The 19055-nt window shown below is 41.0% G+C and overlaps 2 protein-coding genes across 4 annotated transcripts in view; both read right to left on the reverse strand.

Annotated features, from left to right (window-relative positions):
- The window catches only part of snx29 (sorting nexin 29), a 245953-nt gene extending 235264 nt beyond the window's left edge, over positions 1–10689 (reverse strand). For all 3 annotated transcript variants that reach the window (XR_004566372.1, XM_034193391.1, XM_034193390.1), the window contains exons 1-4: positions 10345–10689; positions 6348–6412; positions 3390–3442; positions 456–580 (exon numbers count right to left, since the gene is read on the reverse strand). Coding sequence is in view for 2 of the 3 variants with exons in the window: in XM_034193391.1 (XP_034049282.1) it covers positions 456–580; positions 3390–3442; positions 6348–6412; positions 10345–10351 (250 nt within the window). In the remaining variant the exon portion in view is untranslated. The remainder of the gene's footprint in view (positions 1–455; positions 581–3389; positions 3443–6347; positions 6413–10344) is intronic.
- A 5067-nt stretch (positions 10690–15756) lies between these two features.
- LOC117530907 (transmembrane protein 238-like) lies at positions 15757–17333 on the reverse strand. Its single transcript, XM_034193864.1, has one exon. It carries the CDS (start codon positions 16637–16639, stop codon positions 16154–16156), a length of 486 nt encoding a protein of 161 aa, XP_034049755.1. The 5' UTR covers positions 16640–17333; the 3' UTR covers positions 15757–16153.
- Positions 17334–19055: the final 1722 nt, after the last annotated feature.

Here is a 19055-nt window from a genome sequence, read left to right on the forward strand (position 1 = left end):
CACCTCAAGGCGCTTCACAAAAGTGAAGTCTAACCTTACCAACCCCCAGAGCAACAGTGGTAAGAAAAAACTCCCTCTGAGGAAGAAACCTCAAGCAGACCAGACTCAAAGGGGTGACCTGGAGTTCAGCGATTTTAGGGTTCATGCCTTGCTCAGGAAAAGACTGATAATCTGCAACAATCAAAGATCAAACTGCCCATTTAGCATTTAGTGACAGGACTGTTTTTAAAAAGAAAAAAATGGACAGTCCATCCTGTGCACGTTTTACAATGCAAAACCACAGCAGGCGTCCATTCCTCCAAAAGCAGACAGGAAGGCGGAGCAGAGAGAGCGTCTCGCCATCTGGTCTCACAGCCAGACTGTCTGTGCATGTGTGTGTGGCTACACTGCAGCTCCGACATATGCTTCCTCCAGAGGTAACAACAGGGTTACCAGGCGATCCGAAAGTGCCGTACCTGCTTCGGCCTTGGTACTGAAACCTGCAGCTTGCTTGAGAGCGGCGGCGGTCAGAGCCAGACCTCGACTCCTCCTCAGTCCATGCTGCAGCACGGCTTCAAACTGAGCACACAAACAGATCACCCTGCAAAGACAAAGACATGTCACTAAAACCCTGCACAGAACAGAAATGAAAAAAGGTGAGATTTTCAAAACGGTAACATGTACATAAAGTGTACTTCAGAATTGGGCACAACAGCTGATTATGAGTGAGCAGGCATCACTTAAACTAGAACTAAATTTAACTTGGTTTAGCAGCAATCTTAAGTGTGGGCATTCAGAGGATTCCCATCTTGAAGCTACAGTGTGTAGGACTCATCTAGTGATGAGGTTGCAGATTGCATTATGCCATCACTGCTCACGATATTGTTTCCTTTCACGGTTTTGCTTCTTTGGTGACGTGGATTCATGCTCCTTTGCCTTCTGTTAGATTAGATTAGATTAGATAGAACTTTAATGCCTTGGGAAGACTCCCTCAGGGAAAGTAAGGTTCCAGCAGCAATGTATAGCAGCACACAGGGTAAGAAGCACACAGAGTATCAAAAGTGAAAGCAAAAAACAATTTGCAAATACAAATACACAATATAAATACCAGACATACTGATCAATACTGGTTTACTGGCTACTACTGTTCCTGTCCTTCCCATCCTCTGTCTTCAATTTCAATTTATTTTCATTTATATAGCGCCAAATCACAACAGAGTTGCCTCAAAGCGCTTCACACAGGTAAGGTCTAACCTTACCAACCCCCACAGCAACAGTGGTAAGGAAAAACTCCCTCTGAGGAAGAAACCTCAAGCAGACCAGACTCAAAGGGGTGACCCTTTGCTTGGGCCATGATACAAACATAAATTACAGAACAATTCACAGAAAAATTCATGGACGAATATACAAGAAATGCTATTGGCGCACAGGACAGGAGAATCACCAACACGAATACAACTCCCATCTCTGGATGGAGCTGCACCTTAAACAGAGAGAAAAAACAGAATCAGGCATCAGAAAGACAAAAAAAATACTGTATCATTTGCCAGCATTAAACAACAAGAAAAACAGAGAAATACCCGCAGACTTCTTATTCACCTTTGGGACACAAAGTAGTCCTGCACCCTGAGAACGTAAAGCCCGGGCCGGTACGTAAGGTTTAATTAGGTCAGCTAGGTAGGGAGGTGCCAGTCCATGAATAATTTTATAGGTTAGTAGCAGAACCTTAAAATCTGATCTCACTGAGACAGGAAGCCAGTGAAGAGACGCCAAAATGGGTGTAATGTGGTCGAACTTTCTGCTTCGTGTCAAAAGTCTGGCTGCAGCATTTTGAACCAATTGGAGACCCCTAATGCTAGACTGTGGTAAACCAGAAAATAGAACATTGCAGTAGTCCAATCTAGAAGAGATAAATGCATGGATCAGGATCTCAGCATCAGCCATAGACAGGATGGGACGAATCTTCGCTATATTTCGCAGGTGGAAGAAAGCAGTCCTAATAATATTTCCATTGTTGGGGCCAAAGGACGACGAAGGATCAAAAATTACCCCAAGGTTCCCCACTTTGTCAGTGTGATGTATGACACACGAGCCGAGGCTGAGTGTTAACTGGTCAAATTGATGCCGATGTCTCACTGGACCAAGAACCATCATTTCAGTCTTATCAGAGTTTAAAAGTAGGACGCTTCTAGACATCCAACTTCTCACTTCTCACTGTCTTCCTTTTTGATTTCACAAAAATTAGGGTTTTGACAATTATTAGCCTGTACTAGCAAACAGTAGACATATAGTGGAGAAAAAAATGATTTCTGTTCCTGTTTTTCTTCTAGAGTATAAATCACAGGATTAAAAAAATGTCTACAAGTCACACCAGGGTATTAGTAAGTTGCATTTATTTTTAAAATGTGGTGCTACCCACATTTCACAGCTAAATTTATCTGTTTTTTTATCTGACAGGTGCATTATTTATAATGCATGCAAACACTGCATTAGCAAGCAGAAGCTAATGAGTCAATTGATGTTGCTGTAGGAGGCACAAAATGAGAGTGAACTTTGGCCACTGAACAAATGATCACATGCGAGTTAAATGTATAATGTAATTAAACATTTAAAAACTTCCTGCATTATTTCGTCCACCAAGGACATAATAAAATCATCTGCGTTTATTTAGCTATTTGTCTGTCTGTTACCAGGATTACATCACCACACATACACATTAGCCATGGAAGACTCCACTGAATTTTGGAGGTGATCCGGATCCGGATTCTTCCTCAGGATTTCACGTTATTTATTTAAGCTTAGTTGACTTGATCTGGCTGTTCTTGTTGACACACAGTCCAAACAAGTGTTGTGCCAAGCAGTATAAAAGTTATATTCCCTGTTTTTATTCCAGATAATGGTCTTCCAGGTGGGGAGCATTATTTCTTAAATGTACTCATTCTCAAAGACAGAGAACATGTTTTGCATTCAGAGCTTCTTCTTCTTCTTCTTCAGAATGTAAACCACAGTAGCCTCATTCTGCATACAGGAGCAACTTGCCATGTGTGTAGAGGAACCCAGTGGCTGGTGACGGCTCGTGGGATGCCTGCATTTGCCTGCCTTTTTAAAAGCAACTTATATTCCAGAAAATACGGAATGTTCATTTTGAGATAGTGTATCAACACTGATTCACTGATGTAGGTGATTATACACTAGTGAACAGATAGTTATGTTATTCTCCATTTCTGCTGATAAACACCCATAAATCCTATATACTGCAGCTTTGAGTAAATTATATTAAAGACTAAACAAAATAAAGGGTGTTCGTGACAACATTTTACCTTTAAAACTGAATTGTTATGGGTAAACAAGCTGACGCCCCTCCCACCAGAACAGGAGAGGATTTGTGGTTAAAAAGGGACTTTTCTTACCTGCTGTCTGAGTCTGTGGCAATCTCCTTTCTTCCTCCAAAGCGGATTTGGCACTGCAGAGATATGAGAGAAATGATCACCGCTGTCTATGAAATACTTCTAAATGTTCTCGGCACTCAGTCAGCACATTTTTAAAACTTAGAAGCCTCTAAATCGCTGAGGCAGCTGCAGAAGAGACTATGTTTTCTGATGAACTGCGCAGTCTGAACAAAAAGTTCTTATAATACAACATAGTATTTCCTTCCAGCGGCTGCAGTCTGGAGGGCTGATTGCCATCATCAGATCGAGGGAACTGTAGAAAATGGGTTAAAGACAGAACTGGGACACTGATCTTCCAATATAAAAGCTTCCTCTTCCTCTTTTGGGATCTGTGCATCACGGTTTCATAGATGTAGGAGTCAAACCCGAATCAATCCCTGTAGACTTCTACCTGCTCGTACACGCGACCTTCTGCAAAACACTAAAGTTGACAACGGCTGAATACCTGTAACACTCTGTGGGTGCACTCTCCCGGTGACTAGTTGATTCATCAAGTTGCATTAAAATAATCTGCCACTGTTTTGATCACTGGTGAACCTTGAAGACAGTTTTGAAGTGCTGGCTTCCATCACATGAAGTGTTCTCTTAAATGTGGATGATGTCACATTTCTATATGATGCCTCCAGTTCCAGAAGAAGTATGGCTTCCTTTCGGAATGGTATGAAGTCTGTATGAATTTTAATTTGATGAACATTAGTGTCAGTTTGTAAGCAGATACTGCGAATGACCGCGGGCAGAATCTTTGACTCCTTCCCAGTGAATTCCGGTGTTCATCAAGGATGTGTTCAGGGTCCTACTCTGTTCAATTAATTCAACTTATCTATACAGTACCAAATGATAAATCATATCATAAGTCAAACAAATGCAGATGAGGACCTCACAAGGATGAGGTCTCACCATACCCACCTTCAGAAAGCACACTGGCAACAGAGATTAGGTTTACTGAACTCGACTTAGCAGACAAAGCTGTGATCTTTGCAGAATCAATGGATACCCTGACTGCAGCACTTGAGAAGCTGAGTCATAAATGTGAGTGTGTGGGTTTGCAATTGTCCTGGATCAGGACTAAGGTTCAAGCTTTTAATGACTTTCTGGACTTGGCCATCTGAAGTTTATCTGTACACTGTGAAAGTGTTGAACTTGTGGAGACATTCACTTATGGCAGCACTGACATTTATGTCTCTGGGCCCTTTCCTTTGAGATCAAGGGATGCCTGGGAGGGGCTTATGGAGTCAAGCTCACTGATGGGAATGAAGGTTCAAGCCTTTTGGGTCCTGGTGCTTCCTGTCTTACTGTATGTTTGAATGAATTAGCCAGTGACCTAAGGTGAGGAGTAGACTGGTTGTCTTTGGGATGAGGTCCCTTCAGAGGATCCGTGGGTACCAGAACATGTTTGTGTAAAATTGTTACTGCAGGAGACTCAGATGAGGAACACAATTATGTGTTGTGAGGCAACATCAGCCATTTGGTGCACTTCCTTAATTGTGGTTCAGTGTACAAGTGCCTCAGTGTTGATAACCACAGTAACTGAAAAAGGGCAACGGGACAACCACATATCACCTGGCTGCAGCAGCCAGATGGCTACTTTTGAGAGTTGGAGATGGACGGGTTGTTTGCCTGGGCAAGGCAAGGTAGTTCTGTGGTGTGGTGGAGTGGAACACAGTGAAGTGCAGTGACAGAACATGCTACTGAACCTGACCTCAGTATGGTTCCAAGATTCATATTTTTATTCAATACATTGCATGGTTTTTTGTGGTACCAATAATCTTTTGGAAATGGATCCTGAGGAGGAACCAGAAACCTGTGTGCTGGAGAGTCACAATTTTTTAATGAATGCCTTGACTTAATACTCTTGATTTTCCAGGCTTAAAAACAAGAAAGCACTAGTTCTACTAGAAGGTTCTTAAATCCACCTAGAGATGCACCAATTAAGTTTACACACAGCAGCTAAAATAAGTATTTAACACGTCACCATTTTTCTCAGTAAACATATTTCTAAAGGTCCTACTGACATGAAATTTTCACCAGATGTCAGTAACAACCCAAGTAATACACACATACAAATAAATCAAAAATCATAAATCAAGTCAAGTGTAACAATATGAAATGACAGGGAAAAAGTACTGAACACATGAAGAAAGGGTGGTGCAAAAACACATGGAAAGCCAAGACACCAGCTGAAATCAATCAGTAATTAGAAAGCAGTCCTGCCCCTTGTCAGTGCAAATTAATATCAGCTGGTACAGTCCTAAATGATGGCCTATAAAAATGTGTGTCATTACCAAGGTGTAACACAAGAAAAATCTCATGATGGGTAAAAGCAAAGAGCTCTCTCAAGATTCTTCTTAACCTTATTGTTGCAAAACATACTGATGGCATTGGTTACAGAAGGATTTCTAATCTTCTGAATGTTCCAGTGAGCACTGTGGGGCCATAATCTGGAAGTGGATAGAACATCATTTCACCATAAACCGGCCACAACCAGGTGCTGCTCGCAAGATTTCTGATAGAGAGCTGAAAAGAATTATCAGAAGAGTTGTCTAAAAGCCAAGGACCACTTGTGGACAGCAACTGAACAATTGAAATTTATTTCAGTTGTTTGTCGCTATGTTAGATTTTCAGTGAGTCAATGGTTTGACTTTTGCATTTAAATGACATTCCAAAAGAATCCAGAAATCAATGCAGCAATTTGAGAAAATGGTACCTGTAACAAAGTGAAAAGAAACATGGATGTGGAATCACAGTGTTTTTAGGAATACATGTTGTCATCAGAAGAAATTCTCTTGAAGCCAAACAACTCAGAAAATGCAAGAGTTCAGAGACTATATGACTAATCCAGGATCGTTTTGTGTAATTTCATCAGTATTATACTCTGGCGCAGACCATTGGAGAAAACTGGTGACTCAGGTTTGGTCTCACCTGTTTGACGGCGTCTAGCAGCCTGTCCAGGAGGTGCTGCCGCTTGGTGTCATTCTGCTGAATGCCTGCAAATGAAACAGCCAAATTCACTATGATGAGTGATTAAGAAAATTACACTAATTCTTACGATTTCAAAGCCATTTTATCTGTAGAAAGGATACATTTCCAGGTTGTTTTAGGAGAAATTAAAATACACGTATTTTTCTCCACAAAACCTGGTGGACTGATCAATCTTGCCAAGAGGAGCAACTCATCAAATTTTGGTTTTGGTCAGAAGAACATGAACATGGATTTTGGACTCTTTCTTTAATACAGAAGAAGAAGTAACAGGTTTCAACCTTAAACACCCCCTGAGCAAACATACTGGCAACACTGATAAAGAAAAACTCCCCCAGGACAGGAAGAAACCTCCATCAGACCACACTCATTGTGGTGACCATCTGCGCAGCACATACTAACATAACACAACAATGACATAAAACAAAAAGTACAAAAAGTTGTATGTTACCTTGGATAGAAATATTAAACTAATGTTTAAATGTAAATATAGGTTACAGTTGCAAGCTACAACACTGCTATGGGATGTGCCGGAATAATAGCAATCTGTGATATGTCCTGGTTTGGACCAACAGCCACAGCTTTACTGTTTTCCTAACTTGGATGCCACCTTGGATAAAAGCATTGACCTAATACATAAAGGGTAATTATAGGCCATGGCAACAAAATACAACCCCGTAACAACAGCCTCTATGTGATGCTTCCAGACCAATACCAACAGCACTCCTGACTTGCATGTCACCTTAGATAAAAGTGTCAAACTAACATATGAATGTAATTATAGGCTATGACAGAAAAATACTACGTCTGCCAGGGGAAGCATTAGAACAACCAGAAGTATGTGATATATGTCAGAGTCAGGACCAATAATAGCAGCAATGTCTTCTTGACTTGTAGCCCATATTGAAAAACGCATCTACCAAATGCATAAATGCAATTCAACCTCATGGCAGCAAAATACTGCACTGCCACAGGAAGTGCCAGAACCATTGCAAATATGTGATACATCTAAGTCCAGACTGTCATAGGTATGTTAGTCCTGTTATAGAACAACTATCATGCAACCCTACAAAAAGCTGCGCTGTCTGCACAAAAAGCTGTAGCGAGTCGGTGGTATGTGTTATGCCCTTTAAGAGAATGTCCACATCTGCAATAAGAAAACAGACTGTTTCAACGACTGAATGTAATGAGGTAAGCTATTTTTCTCAAAACGTCACCCCTCTCCGAGCACATCTCCGAGTGAGAAGACAGGAAGTCTTAAAAGAGGATTATTTGTAAAGTGCTTTGAGCATCTGATGCAGATGGAAAAGCGCTATATAAATGCACTCCATTTACTTTTTTTTTTTTACCATGCGTGCTCCACCAAGGGAGACGTCAGAAGTCTGGAATCTGTTGCAGCAGGATAAAGAGCGCTCAATAACTCCGTATTCAGTACCTGCATTTTTTTAAATCAGTATGTTTTCAATTACTTTTCTCCATTGATAAAGAACATGGCAGTCATCTATGATAACGACATTGGCAAGACCAACAACAAAATACATTATTGTTTTCCTGAATGTATTCCACCATGAATAAAAGCATCAATGCAAATCAGAAATGTAATTACAGGCTACTGTAACAAAGTATTTGATTAGCACTGCATGTGCTGGACATATAGCATGTATCTGAATTGTCAGAACAATTAGTATGTGGTAGAGGTCCAGAACATAATTGACCCACCGTGAGTTTGTCTTTGGAGGCAATAAAACAGTGTGATACGTGCAAGCCTGAACAACAGCTACAGCAGTTTTGTTTTCATGACTTGTAAGCATCTACAAAAGGCACAAATGCAACTCTAGGTCATGGTAGTAAAATATTACATTGCCATATGGTAAGCAGGTATGGCTGGTACACGATATGTCCGGGTCCGGACCAATAGCAGAAGCCTACTGTTTTCCTGACTTGTAGTGCTTTGGACAGAAGCATCTACAACCCCTGGCAAAAATTATGGAATCACCGGCCTCGGAGGATGTTCATTCAGTTGTTTGATTTTGTAGAAAAAAAGCAGATCACAGACATGACACAAAACTAAAGTCATTTCAAATGGCAACTTTCTGGCTTTAAGAAACACTATAAGAAATCAGGAAAAATAATTGTGGCAGTCAGTAACGGTTACTTTTTTAGACCAAGCAGAGGGAAAAAAATATGGACTCACTCAATTCTGAGGAATAAATTATGGAATCACCCTGTAAATTTTCATCCCCAAAACTAACACCTGCATCAAATCAGATCTGCTCGTTAGTCTGCATCTACTAAAAAGGAGTGATCACACCTTGGAGAGCTGTTGCACCAAGTGGACTGACATGAATCATGGCTCCAACACGAGAGGTGTCAATTGAAACAAAGGAGAGGATTATCAAACTCTTAAAAGAGGGTAAATCATCACGCAATGTTGCAAAAGATGTTGGTTGTTCACAGTCAGCTGTGTCTAAACTCTGGACCAAATACAAACAACATGGGAAGGTTGTTAAAGGCAAACATACTGGTAGACCAAGGAAGACATCAAAGCGTCAAGACAGAAAACTTAAAGCAATATGTCTCAAAAATCGAAAATGCACAACAAAACAAATGAGGAACGAATGGGAAGCAACTGGAGTCAACGTCTGTGACCGAACTGTAAGAAACCACCTAAAGGAAATGGGATTTACATACAGAAAAGTTAAACGAAAGCCATCATTAACACCTAAACAGAAAAAAACAAGGTTACAATTGGCTAAGGAAAAGCATTTGTGGACTGTGGATGAAAGTCATATTCAGTGATGAATCTCGAATCTGCATTGGGCAAGGTGATGATGCTGGAACTTTTGTTTGGTGCTGTTCCAATGAGATTTATAAAGATGACTGCCTGAAGAGAACATGTAAATTTCCACAGTCATTGATGATATGGGGCTGCATGTCAGGTAAAGGCACTGGGGAGATGCCTGTCATTACATCATCAATAAATGCACAGGTTTATGTTGATATTTTGGACACTTTTCTTATCCCATCAATTGAAAGGATGTTTGGGGATGATGAAATCATTTTTCAAGATGATAATGCATCTTGCCATAGAGCAAAAACTGTGAAAACATTCCTTGCAAAAAGACACATAGGGTCAATGTTATGGCCTGCAAATAGTCCGGATCTTAATCCAATTGAAAATCTTTGGTGGAAGTTGAAGAAAATGGTCCATGACAAGGCTCCAACCTGCAAAGCTGATCTGGCAACAGCAATCAGAGAAAGTTGGAGCCAGATTGATGAAGAGTACCGTTTGTCACTCATTACGTCCACGCCTCAGAGACTGCAAGCTGTTATAAAAGCCAGAGGTGGTGCAACAAAATACTAGTGATGTGTTGGAGCGTTCTTTTGTTTTTCATGATTCCATAATTTTTTCCCCAGAATTGAGTGAGTCCATATTTTTTTCCCTCTGCTTGGTCTAAAAAAGTAACCATTACTGACTGCCACATTTTTTTTTCCTGATTTCTTATAGTGTTTCTTAAAGCCAGAAAGTTGCCATTTGAAATGACTATAGTTTTGTGTCATGTCTGTGATCTGCTTTTTATCTACAAAATTAAACAGCTGAATGAACATCCTCCAAGGCCGGTGATTCCATAATTTTTGCCAGGGGTTGTACATGAAGCATGAATGTAATTCCAAAAGTATCGGAACAAAAGTAAGTATGTGATCTGTCACAAAACAATCTTGTAAAAAGTCTGAGGTCCAGCTGTCTCGTTTTCATTCATTTCTAATGCATTTATGTTCTTTACATTATCACCCATATGGCTTCTTTTATAATATCACTTTAAATTGAATTTGTGCCTGAATGTGGAACTTGCACTCAAAACAGACTTAATAAATTTACATTTCAAGTTTTTACGGCTGGCGCCACGGAACATTAAACAAGTTAAGCATCTCAACTCACCGTTCATCCTGACATCCGAGAAAACCAGCTGTCCAGCGAGCAGCCGAGGCTAGCAGCAGGGTAGCGGGGTCATGCTAGCCGAGCCGGACGCACCCAAACGTGGCGTGAGGACCGACGATCGGGGGGTGAACGGAGAGGCCTGCCGGGCTCGCGGTCTACATTAAGAGTTCTATTAAAGCGGATAAAAGAATAAAATGTTCTGAGAAGTGACAGCAACGCGAATTAAAAATCATGAAGTCAACCGTTTTAAGGAGGCATTAAGTATTGGTTTATTAATTTATTATAAAGGTTCGACGTGACACTGCGAAAAAGGAAACGGAGTCCAGTGTCAGGTCACATGACAACAGCAACGCTGTCATATGAGACGCAAGTCACGATGGGATTTGAAGTTTTCCTTTATGGAAAAAGCATCAACTTCACGTCGAATGTTTTTTATATATATATATATATATATATATTTTTTTTTTTTTATTATTATTATTATTTAAACACAACAAATGCTTTTACTGATAAAGGGCAGATGAGTAAAAAATAAAAACACGATTTTTTTTTCATAAAAATCGTATATTTGTATTGAGCATAACGATTTTGGCTTTTTAAAATAATATTTAGTGTTGGTATTTTTATGCTTTGTCAGAACTTGTTAAATCCAAAGTTGAGATTTAATGAAACTGGTTATAGTAACTTAAAAGTTACATTTTTTAACTTTTAACAGTTATGATTAAGTGTTAAACTTATAATTCTGCGTGTAAATTTCAATTTTGTATCGCATTCACATATGAACTCAGGGCCGGCCCAAGCCTTTATGGGGCCTTAAGCAGAATTTCATTTGTGGGCCCGTCTACCATCACCTCAGCACCAGATACCTCATTATTCCATAGGCTACACTGTTATGTGTGTAACGTACCCACAATCATTAGCATTATTTGTAATTATCTTACATCATACAGGTGTCATTCTTGTTTTTAACCTTAAAGGGGTAGCAAACTCATAAATATGTTTTAATTAACTTCTACATACAGAGCGATGTATAAGTATGGCTCATTAATTTAACTACACTCAACAAAAATATAAACGCAACACTTTTGGTTTTGCTCCCATTTTGTATGAGATGAACAAGATCTAAAACTTTTTCCACATACACAATATCACCATTTCCCTCAAATACTGTTCACAAACCAGTCTAAATCTGTGATAGTGAGCACTTCTCCTTTGCTGTGATAATCCATCCCACCTCACAGGTGTGCCATATCAAGATGCTGATTAGACATCATGATTAGTGCACAGGTGTGCCTTAGACTGCCCACAATAAAAGGCCACTCTGAAAGGTGCAGTTTTGTCACACAGCACAATGCCACAGATGTCACAAGATTTGAGGGAGCGTGCAATTGGCATGCTGACAGCAGGAATGTCAACCAGACCTGTTGCTCGTGTATTGAATGTTCATTTCTCTACCATAAGCCGTCTCCAAAGGCGTTTCAGAGAATTTGGCAGTACATCCAACCAGCCTCACAACCGCAGACCACGTGTAACCACACCAGCCCAGGACCTCCACATCCAGCATGTTCACCTCCAAGATTGTCTGAGACCAGCCACTCGGACAGCTGCTGAAACAATCGGTTTGCATAACCAAAGAATTACTGCACAAACTGTCAGAAACCGTCTCAGGGAAGCTCATCTGCATACTCGTCGTCCTCATCGGGGTCTCGACCTGACTCCAGTTCGTCGTTGTAACCGACTTGAGTGGGCAAATGCTCACATTCGCTGGCGTTTGGCACGTTGGCGAGGTGTTCTCTTCACGGATGAATCCCGGTTCACACTGTCACACTGTGTGGCGTCGTGTGGGTGAGCGGTTTTCTGATGTCAATGTTGTGGATCGAGTAGCCCACGGTGGCGGTGGGGTTATGGTATGGGCAGGCGTCTGTTATGGATGAAGAACACAGGTGCATTTTATTGATGGCATTTTGAATGCACAGAGATACTGTGATGAGATCCTGAGGCCCATTGTTGTGCCATACATCCAAGAACATCACCTCATGTTGCAGCAGGATAATGCACGGCCCCATGTTGCAAGGATCTGTACACAATTCTTGGAAGCTGAAAATGTCCCAGTTCTTGCATGGCCGGCATACTCACCGGACATGTCACCCATTGAGCATGTTTGGGATGCTCTGGACCGGCGTATATGACAGCGTGTACCAGTTCCTGCCAATATCCAGCAACTTCGCACAGCCATTGAAGAGGAGTGGACCAACATTCCACAGGCCACAATTGACAACCTGATCAACTCTATGCGAAGGAGATGTGTTGCACTGCATGAGGCAAATGGTGGTCACACCAGATACTGACTGGTATCCCCCCCCCAATAAAACAAAACTGCACCTTTCAGAGTGGCCTTTTATTGTGGGCAGTCTAAGGCACATCTGTGCACTAATCATGGTGTCTAATCAGCATCTTGATATGGCACACCTGTGAGGTGGGATGGATTATCTCAGCAAAGGAGAAGTGTTCACTATCACAGATTTAGACTGGTTTGTGAACAATATTTGAGGGAAATGGTGATATTGTGTATGTGGAAAAAGTTTTAGATCTTTGAGTTCATCTCATACCAAATGGGAGCAAAACCAAAAGTGTTGCGTTTATATTTTTGTTGAGTGTATTTGAAAGTAACATCAGCAGGCAGGAGACTGCATTTATAGTAAACACGTTAAATAGTTTAATTTCTTTCAGATGTGCAGTGTTGTGCAAAATGTTCAATATCCAAATACAAAATAGAATCAAATGACATTCACATTATCTTACAGAAAAATAAAGTTGTAATCAAAATTAAATACTTAAATAATAAATACAATACTTAAATAATCACCAAAATGAACATAGAAATCCACAACATAACAGCAATGTGTGTGCATAGCAATGCACAAACATTGCACAGGGGGCTATTGCTTTAACTTTGGCCTGCAAACCATTGAAAGCTGACCTACTTTTCCCCACCTTTTGCACCAAATTAATCTGAGGAGTTGATCTGCCCTGCTGTTTAAGTTTTTCTTCGTAAGGAAGACTATCAAATGGCTTCGCCAAAATCCGGTCCATAACATTCAAATTGTCTGCCATGATGTGGGGCTTGCTACCTAGCTAGCTCACTAGCTGGGATGGCGCGAGGCTAGTGTGAAGTTTATCCGCCTGTGAGAGCTTTGTGACGGTGGAGGAGCTCAGCAGCACCCGCTGCTCGGTAGGGACAGAAACTGCGATAGAAGTCAGTCTCCAAACACAAGCAGCTACAAAAAAAAAAACACCAGAAATAGAAGCTCGATTTGTCGCTAGTCGTTTTTATCAAAGAAAATGCCGCTAAAACGATTAGGAAAGTCTCCGGTTCAACTCAGAACAGAATGAAAACGCTCCCACGGATGTTTACACCAAATTCATTTCGCTGTCAATCAAAAAGGGATTCAGCCTCAGACAGATCATCCAATCATCATGCAGAAGCTGAGCGTCCGGGCCAGCCGAGGCCAGCCCACTGCCCCATAGACCCCCAGACACGCTGAGCGTCCGATGGGCGGGACAAAGCCCAGCATTTATCCAATGACTCGTCTCGTTTCGCTACATGCTTTGTGTCGCTACTGAAGTCTGTGGATCTGCGGGTTTGAGTGAGAGGAAAGCCGCGTCGTTACCACTGATAAGATGATGATTCTGAACAAAAGTTGAGCGCGTTGTAGCGCATATTTAGTCAATGACATGTACACACAACAGTATATATTTGATCACTTATTTTTTGACATTTTAGGGGAAGCTGAGCTTCCCAATCGCCTCTGACTTTAAGACACCTAAAGCACTTTACACTGAACGAACGGAGTATTTCGCAAATAATGACAACAAAAATTGTAATATTGGACATGCAAACCTACCTGTCTTGTTTTTTCTCGTCTTCCAACTTCTTTTTTCTTTTCTCCGCTCCAGAGGGATAATTTATTTTCTAAGACATGACTTACACTCACTTCATTCCTCACGATTAGTCATCGACCACCTGACCCAAGCGGTGCCTCTAAATTTGCCCAACGGTGGCAGCAGCCAACAGGAGGCATCAATTAACCTAGTATTGGTATTTTTCGGGTGTAATACAATTTCGTTTAAATTATTCAATATTTTAATTTCATGTATATATTTACTTTATCACAACGTCTCGGTGCTCTCGGGGCCCCCTGGTGGCGTGGAGGCCCTAAGCGACCGCGTAGTTGGCGTATGCCTTGGGCTGGCTCTGTATGAACTCAGCATTCATATTTCTCCAATTTACTCGTCTCCAACAATTACATTTTTTTACGCAGATTAAGTACTTTCAACAACTTGCAGAATTGTTTTCATACTTCATGATGATGTTTACAATTAGTTTATTTTATTTTTTGCAGAAAGTCAAATACCCAGCACAAACTGGCAGTTTCGGGTAACTTTACACCATTTAAATGAAGTATCTTTGGTATATTTAATGAATATTTGCATTTTATTTTCTTCTTTGTACAAGTGTCTTGAAACAGATCAGCACGTTCAATTTCTTACAGTCAGACGAGGAGCAGCAGTTTGTGTGTGCGATAAGAACATGTGGATCTTATCAAGACTTTAGTGTTGTTTAATCATTACCGGTGTGGCAACACAGCAAAGTCAATAATTTGCAGGAAACCACTAAAAATGTTCACCCAGATTCAGTTTATTTATTTTAGGTGCAGTTCAGTTGTCTTATCTATATTAAATTTGAGGAGGAAAGATGAAATGACACAAGCACTCACTGCAGTGCAGTTCCTCCAGCAGGGCACAAATCGCACTAAATTAAAAAAAAAAAAATATATATATATAATAAATCATGGGTATGCCCCAAAAATTCTTCCTGAGGCCAATGTTGGGCAGTTTCACAAAACGTGCTTGACATGTTTTTGATTAAACCTGCAAATATCACAAATAAACATGTGAAACCAGCCCAACTAGATGTGTCCTCACTGACCTTCTGCCAGGAAACAAAATCCTTGCAACTTCTTGAGGGGGTATGAATTTCCTGTACCATTTTATTTAAATCTGCCCCTAAAATTTTATTAGACCCAACATTCTCAATGTTTTCTTTAAAGTTCATATGGTTGTGCTTGACAAAAATTCCCTTCAATGGAATAATTCAAAATGTCTCCTTCACTTTTTTGGTCTGGAGTCACTCGAGCACTGAACAGGTGGAAGCGATCCTGATAAACAAGACAAATAAAAACAAGAACACAATATTCAAGTCACAAACACTCAAATATAACATTACAACAATACAGAAGTGAAAATGTTGAGGTTTGAAGCCGCTTATTAAGAAAAAAAAAAAAAAAAAAGACCATTCTGGCTTGTCTGTTGCTTTGACAGAACAGCAGCAGCAGCAGAAGTTCAACCACATACATTCACCCAACCTTCCGCTCACTGGATCGAGAACCAAACATGAGATCAAAACAAGAACACTTGTAGTTTATTGTTAAAGAATGAGTCAGTTTCCAGTAGGCTGCAGTGTGCCGTTGGTCAAAGTCCAAACTCATGTTTGTCACCAGTCCAAGGACAAAGACTCCTGTAGTCAAGGTCTAAAGGAAAGTCTACTTTTAGACACAAGCCTGAAACAACCCAGCTTCACTGCTTTGTGGACTTGATGCTGCCCTTGTTGGTCCAGAGGTCCAGGTTTATGCCTAGAGGTGACAGGGATTGAAAACACAGACGCTAGAAGTGCTGACTGGTGAGGTACAGCTCATGAACAGTTCTGCTGCAAAATTCTAGATAGAACAATAAACCGTAAAGGATTCATTCACAGCAACAAGCTCTTGCTCACATGTTCCTTGGATGAGGAGACCACGGACTCATTGTAGATGGTGTAAAGTGCCAAGTCTGCATTTCGTTGTTGCACAGAACTTGAAGGCCTGGCACTGGTCAACCTGTTCTTTCTGAAAGAGTTCCTGATGCTGCTAGAAAGGCGGTTGGACACCTGCCTTGCAACCTTGCTGAGTCCACGCTCCTTCAGTTTGAGTCCACCCACCTCATCTTCGAGCTCCTCAGGTGGGATGTCAATGTTCCCAGAGTACCAAAACACCCACCAGATCAGGCTGAGGAAGATGATAATGGCCCCCGCGTAGATGAACAAGTCGTGTATAGCCAGTCCTCCAAACACTCCCACCATTAGGATGGACACCCCAAGTATGTCATGAGCCACGGCGAACCAAAAGGAGCATTTGCAGCGGCCAACACCTCCATAGATTCTTTCTCTAACTGGTTCCACTTGTTTAGATGTTGACATGATGGCACCGATTTCCTCAGAACCACAAGCTTTCAGTTCATCCAGATGTGGAACCAGTTCCAGAGCAGCAGGTGGAACCTGCAGCTCAAAGCTCAGTGACTGACCAACAGACACACATCAATCTGCAACAACACTGATCAAAGTACAACACAGCAAGCTTATCAGCAGTAAACCCCGCCTGCTTAGTGCTGATTGGACATTTTCAGGGAAACTCAATTGCATCATCAGGGATGAAAAATACTTTTAACTGGCAGGGGTGGATCCAGAATATTTTTATTTTTTGGAAATGGCGGGGGACTGATGCATCATTATTGGGCAATCTGCTCATTCATAGAATGCCAGGAAAATACGAGTACTGTCACTGATACAGTATTGAGATGTATATATAAAAATGTACACACACCAGCAGTAAGCAACTCTTTCCCTCATGAATACTAACATAAGTAAACTCTGCAAAGCAGAATATTAATTTTTTTCTTTGTAAGCCGTATCTTTAATTACGTCGCACAAATATTATACAATATAATTTGATAATTGTGGCAACTGTTAAGTCAACAGAAACATTTTTATCAAATATGAAAAAAATCTTAATCTGAGTATGCCAAATAATGCACCATTAATACTAAAGCAAGTTTACCATATGAAACGCCGAGTGTTGTGATCATGTAAGATGATGCAAATAGCTAGCCGGACAGTTTCCTGCACATTTATATACAGAGTTCTTCAGAACCTCAACTTCTCAAAAAAAATAAATAAATAAATAAAATAAAAATAAAATCACATGGGGGGGCGAGTCCTGACTCATCAGGATTTGAGAGTGAGCAAATACATCAAACCCTGGTCATTCAGAGCACTGAGATCATAACTTGGGCTTCAGCCGAGGACATTTTGAAGTACTTGTATGCAGCCATAAATGTTTCCCAACTTCAACTGTCAGGAGATGAAGTAGTAGTAGCAAAATCACCAGGGAGTTTTTGAGACTGACACAATCTCCAAAAACAATTTAACCTTTGATAGTATCAGATCACAGATATGTATCCTAATTATTTCACATTGTTGACTATAGTGAGATCCATCCCTGTTAGTTCTTCACAAATCCACCATCCCAGGACCCTTCAATCCTCAAAACATTTTCTATCACAAACCTTTTTTAAGTTTGGAGTATCACCCTGGCATAAGCACTCTTTAGGCTACCCATCAGCTTTGTATTTAATTTTGTAGTCATCAAATCTATTATAGAGACGAATCCTTCCAGTTCCTATAGTGTGAAACATATGGGATTGAATCCATCCATTAAATGTCACCACCCCCTAGATGGGATGTTAGACTGCTGGAGGTTACTCCCTAATCCCAGGCTGATACCCACTTACAGCTGCGCTGACTGGAACAATGCACACTTACTGCCTTGTCCAAGGCAGATTAACTCAAATAATTACTCCTTTGCCATTACTGGACAATTTTTGGTTGGGTTTAATGCAATACCTTAACCCTCAAGTGCATTTTATGACAACTGTATAAATGCAGCACAATTTCCAAAACCATTTTTGGCCCAGTCCAATAACGTCACACCACTCGCCACACGTGGGACTTGTAACCTACAGACTAGTCCAGAGTTCAATTCCAGATGCATCCACATCAGGTTACCAGTGTCCTTGGAGAAGACTTCTGTCAAAGTCTACCCAAAGTTAATGGGTACCAGCCTTGGCTGGGGAGTAAACTGCAATAGACTGGCATCACATCCAGGGGGATCTTGGATGCCATCTTCTAGGGACAACCACCAACACGATGATGCCCAGGACCTGTATCAGGCTTACGCTTTCAATAACATTTAAGCTTCTTTGGGTTAGGTCAAACCTTTGGATCCTTTCCAGGTTGAGTTCAACAGTCAAACTCTTCAGGCTGTTCGACGTCTGGTTCAGTAATCCCGTTTTCTGAGAGTCAGTAGGCTCCTTTCAGGTTGGGCATAATAGACTCATCTTTTAGATAGGCTTCAAGACTTGCCTCAATTAGTTCAGGGCTGAGTTACACCTTAAGTCTATTCTAGGTTGAGGCCACATACTCTCAGGTCACTCACTTAGACCAGTGGTTCTCAAACCGGTCCTCAAGTACCCCCTTACCTACACATTTTCGATCTCCTCCCACAAGCGGATTAACTCAGTCAGGTCTGTACTTGATTGGCTGCAGAGATGGAAAATGTGTAAGTTAGGCAACACCTGACGACCGGGTTGAGAACCAGACTTGCAGGTACTTTTCTTTCTGAGGTTTTCCTGCACTCGCTGTCCTCCCTAGAGTCCATGTGGTTGTTCATGACCCATAGATGCAACGATTCCGCTGGAGTTTCTCCTTCAGTATGGGGATCCACACCAATCCTACTACCACAAACATGAGTCCGACAGAGACACAGGCGGAGGCCACA

Source organism: Thalassophryne amazonica, chromosome 18, assembly GCF_902500255.1.
Source record: "Thalassophryne amazonica chromosome 18, fThaAma1.1, whole genome shotgun sequence".
In the NCBI taxonomy this organism is placed as follows: Eukaryota; Metazoa; Chordata; class Actinopteri; order Batrachoidiformes; family Batrachoididae; genus Thalassophryne; species Thalassophryne amazonica.

Coding starts and splice junctions, on each gene's coding strand:
- LOC117530907 (XM_034193864.1), bottom strand. CDS start 16,639: ATGTCAACATCTAAACAAGTGGAACCAGTTAGAGAAAGAATCTATGGA.